The following is a 4,132-nucleotide window of genomic DNA, read 5'->3' as shown; positions in this document are numbered from 1 at the left end:
CCGCACTATTTACTTGGGTGGCAACTTTCAGAGATCTGTGTACATGGACACCAAGATCCCTCTGCTCATCCACACTACCAAGTATCCGACCATTAGCCCAGTACCCCATCTTTTTGTTATTCTTCCCAAAGTGAATCACGTCGCACTTAGCTACATTGAATTCCATCTGTCACCTTTCTGCCCAGCTCTGCAGCTTCTCTATATCCTGCTGTAACCTGCCACATGCTTCCTCACTGTCAACAACTCCTCCGACTTTCGTGTCATCCGCAAACTTGCTTACCCAACCTTCTAACCCCTCTTCCAGGTCATTTATAAAGATGACAAACAGCAATGGTCCCAAAACAGATCCTTGCGGAACACCGCTAGTGACGGCACTCCATGAAGAAACTTTGCCATCAACTACTACCCTCTGTCTTCTTCCATCCAGCCAATTCCTAATCCAAACCTCCAACTCACCCTCAATGCCATATCTCCGTATTTTCTGCAGTAGCCTACCATGGGGAACCTTATCAAACGCCTTACTAAAGTCCGCTTTCCCCTCATCAACCTCCTTCGTCACCTTTTCAAAGAATTCAATAAGGTTTGTGAGGCACGACTTGCCCTTCACAAAACCATGCTGACTATCCTTGATCACATTATTCCTATCCAGATGTTCATAAATCCTATCCCTTACAATTCTCTCTAAGACTTTGCCCACAACAGAAGTGAGACTCACCGGCCTATAGTTACTAGGGTTATCCCTACTCCCCTTTTTGAACAAGGGAACCACATTTGCTATCTTCCAGTCTTCTGGCACTACTCCTGTAGACAACGAGGACATAAACATCAAGGCCAATGGCTCTGCAATCTCCTGCCTTGCTTCCCAGAGAATCCTAGGATAAATGCCATCAGGCCCAGGGGACTTATCTATTTTCACCCTTTCCAGAATTTCCAACACCTCTTCCCTACATACCTCAAAGCCATTCATTCTACTTAATTGTGACTCAGTACTCACATTGACAACAATGTCCTGTTCCTGAAACATATATGATCCACATCTAAGCTACTGAGTATAATGCATGGCTTCTGGCCTTAACAGAGCAAGGGTATCAGCAGTTAATCAGAGGGACGGTAGTTTGATATTCTGGGTCAGTTCATTATGACATAACTCTATTCTTTTAATACTGTTTTTCAGAATCTGATGGATCTACAATACATTATGTTGTTTCCTGCTTTATTTTACATTCCGATCCTTTATGGTCTGACCATTCTCTCCTCCCTCTTGGATAATAAATGGTAAGGTTTCGCTGTATTTATCAGACTTCAAAAATCACAGACTGGGAAGAATCAAAGATTCAAGAAGGCAGCCCAACAGCAACATCTTGGGGCAATTGATGTCAGTGACTTTACCAGCGATTCCCACAGCTGCAAAATGAATGGAGAAGAAACATTGCTCAAACATAAAACTTGTTTCATAGAATAGAATCCCGGCAGTGCGGAAAGAGGCCCAACGTGTCTGCACCATTCCTCTGAACAGTATCCCAGCCTATCCCCAAAACCATGCGTTTAATGTGGTCAATCCACCAAACCTGCACCTCTTTGGACTGTGGGAGGAAGCCAGAGCACCCAGTGGAAACCCACAGAGATACAAGGTAACGCTACACCTGAGAATCCAAGTCAGGTCCCTGGTCCTGTGAGGCAGCCAGGCTAACTGTTGAGCCACCATGCTGCTCTTTCAATCTTTGAAATGTATGGGTCAGTCAAAGAGACAGGATAGTTTCTGAGTATTCTCTCTCCGGTTCCAGCTCTGGTCTGACTATTCCTCACGGCGGAATGATTTGATTCTCTCTGTCTCTGCATCATTTGAGCTGCCGCTCCCAAATCAAACCAAATAAGTGTCTCTTGGGCTAACCGAGATTGTTATGTGCGTTTACTGGAAGGATTGAGCAGTGCAATTTCCCTCGAGGTCTGAATATTGCTCATGGTTTATATGGCAGATTATTGTAACAAGTGTATTTATCTGCATCAATGTCAATGGAAGCAGCGTTAAAAATCACACAACACCAGGTTATAGTCCAACAGGTTTAATTGGAAGCACTAGCTTTCGGAGTGACGCTCCTTCATCACGAGGATAATCACCTGATGAAGGAGCGTCGCTCCGAAAGCTGGTGTGCTTCCAATTAAACCTGTTGGTCTATAACCTGGTGTTGGGTGATTTTTAACTTTGTACACCCCAGTCCAACACCAGCATCTCTGAATAATGGAAACAGCAATGACAGCATTGATGCCCCAGGACACCTTGGCTTTGCTGCAATTTGACACTGCCAAGGGTCCCCACTCTGGGCTCCCTGCTGCCAGTGGTCCCCACTCTGGGCTCCCTGCTGTTTATGTGCTGTTATATTGGTAAGTGGATATGATAGAATTAATAGGCATGTCTGACTGTATCTATGAGCGTGAGACTGCATTTACAATTGTGTGAGTGTATCAATGAGTGCGGATGAGTATTTATTTCAATATATCTCACCCCAGGCTGTCGGTATGCTTGGAATGTTTACACACAGTTAGGAGAGCTTTCTTCTATAGTGGGTTGAAGAACCTTCACCACTTCCACTGAGAGTGCAGATTGCAGGAGAATTTCAAAAGCATTGATTGATCAGGGGAGAGGGAATCCTGAATAGGGGTGGGTGACCAGAAACTGGGTTCACCGAACTGGATCAGGGGAACAAGTCCTGGAATAGGTATACTCCTCGTATTGGTATAGTCCCCGTCCCAAGCACCACCGCTGAGAGTCCCGGCTCTGGACAGTGCCATCACCAAGAGGCCAGGGTACGTGTCCTTATCACCCTTTCAGAAGACGGTAGGCTGCCGCCTTCATCTGCTGCAATCCGTCTGCTGTAGGTTGCCCCACAATGCCCTTAAGGAGGGATTTCCTCAATTTTGGTCCAGTGACACTGAAGGAGCAGTGATATATTCCCAAGCCAGGTCAGTGAGAGACTTGCAGGGGATGCTGAAGTTGATGGTGTTCCCATGTATTGCTGCCCTTGTGCTTCCAGATGGAAGTGGTCATGGGTCTGGAAGGTGCTGTCTGAGGATATTTGATCAATGTCTGCTGTGCATCTTGTAGATAGTATCACCAGCGTGTACTGTTAGTGGTGGAGGGAGTGGAAGGATGTGGTACTAATCAAGCTGACTGCTTAGTCCTGGATGGTTTCAAGCTTATTGAGGGTTGTTGGACCTGCACCCATCCAGGCAAGTGGGGTGTCTTGTAGATGGTGGACAGGCTTTGGGAGTCTGAAGGTGACTTCCTCACTGTAGTATTCTTAGCATCTTACCTGCTAAAAATCTGACCAGTCTGTTGATGGGGTGAGACCCGTTTTTAGGATCCGTTCAGTGGTAACCCCCAGAACCATTGAATGTCAACGGGCAGAGTTTCGATTCTCTCTTGTTGGAAATGGTAAATACCAGGCAATAAGAGAGAATCTAATCACCTTCCCTTGCCAATAAAATATTATGATTTGCACTGCTCTCTCGCCTCTCTCTACCATACCTATTGGCCTCTCCTTGTCTCCATACCAATCAATCAGCACCCCTGTGTTTCACATTGTGCCCACACTGCCCAATACTCCATCTGTTCCTGACAGGCTTGTTTCACTCCAGACCTGATTGTTCTACTGGTCCCCAGGTATCACCCTGCATCTACCCAGCTCCAGCTCCTGGGTTTCCTCCACTGAGTATACCTATTCCAGGACTTGTTCCCCTGATCCAGTTCGGTGAACCCAGTTTTGGGTCACCCACCCCTATTCAGGATTCCCTCTCCCCTGATCAATCAGTGCTTTTGAAATTCCTCCTGCAATCTGCATTCTCAGTGGAGGTGGTGAAGGTTCTTAAACCCACTACAGAAAAAAGCTCTTCTAACTGTGTGTAAATATTTCCAGCATATGGACAGCCTGGGGTGAGATATATTGAAATAAATACTCATCCGCACTAATTGATATACTCTCACAATTGTAAATGCAGTCTCACAGTCACACATGTCTGTTAATTCAATAATATCCACTTACCAATATGACAGCACATAACTAGTCTTGTGGGTTAAAACTGTGACAAACATCCATGAATACAGCCACAAATACTCGTAATACAAGTCACATTC

At 45.6% G+C, this 4,132-nt stretch overlaps 1 protein-coding gene across 2 annotated transcripts in view; it reads left to right on the top strand.

Annotated features, from left to right (window-relative positions):
* The window catches only part of LOC122542350 (NACHT, LRR and PYD domains-containing protein 3-like), an 83,085-nt gene extending 81,034 nt beyond the window's left edge, over window positions 1–2,051 (top strand). For both annotated transcript variants that reach the window (XM_043680040.1, XM_043680041.1), the window contains one exon: window positions 1,175–2,051. In XM_043680040.1, coding sequence (XP_043535975.1) covers window positions 1,175–1,181 — 7 coding nt within the window. In that variant the 3' untranslated portion in view covers window positions 1,182–2,051. The remainder of the gene's footprint in view (window positions 1–1,174) is intronic.
* The last annotated feature ends 2,081 nt before the right edge of the window (window positions 2,052–4,132 follow it).

This window comes from Chiloscyllium plagiosum, chromosome 39 (assembly GCF_004010195.1).
Source record: "Chiloscyllium plagiosum isolate BGI_BamShark_2017 chromosome 39, ASM401019v2, whole genome shotgun sequence".
Lineage (NCBI taxonomy): Eukaryota > Metazoa > Chordata > Chondrichthyes > Orectolobiformes > Hemiscylliidae > Chiloscyllium > Chiloscyllium plagiosum.
The sequence above is the reverse complement of the archived record's forward strand: the minus strand, read 5'-3'. Positions and strand labels throughout refer to the sequence as shown.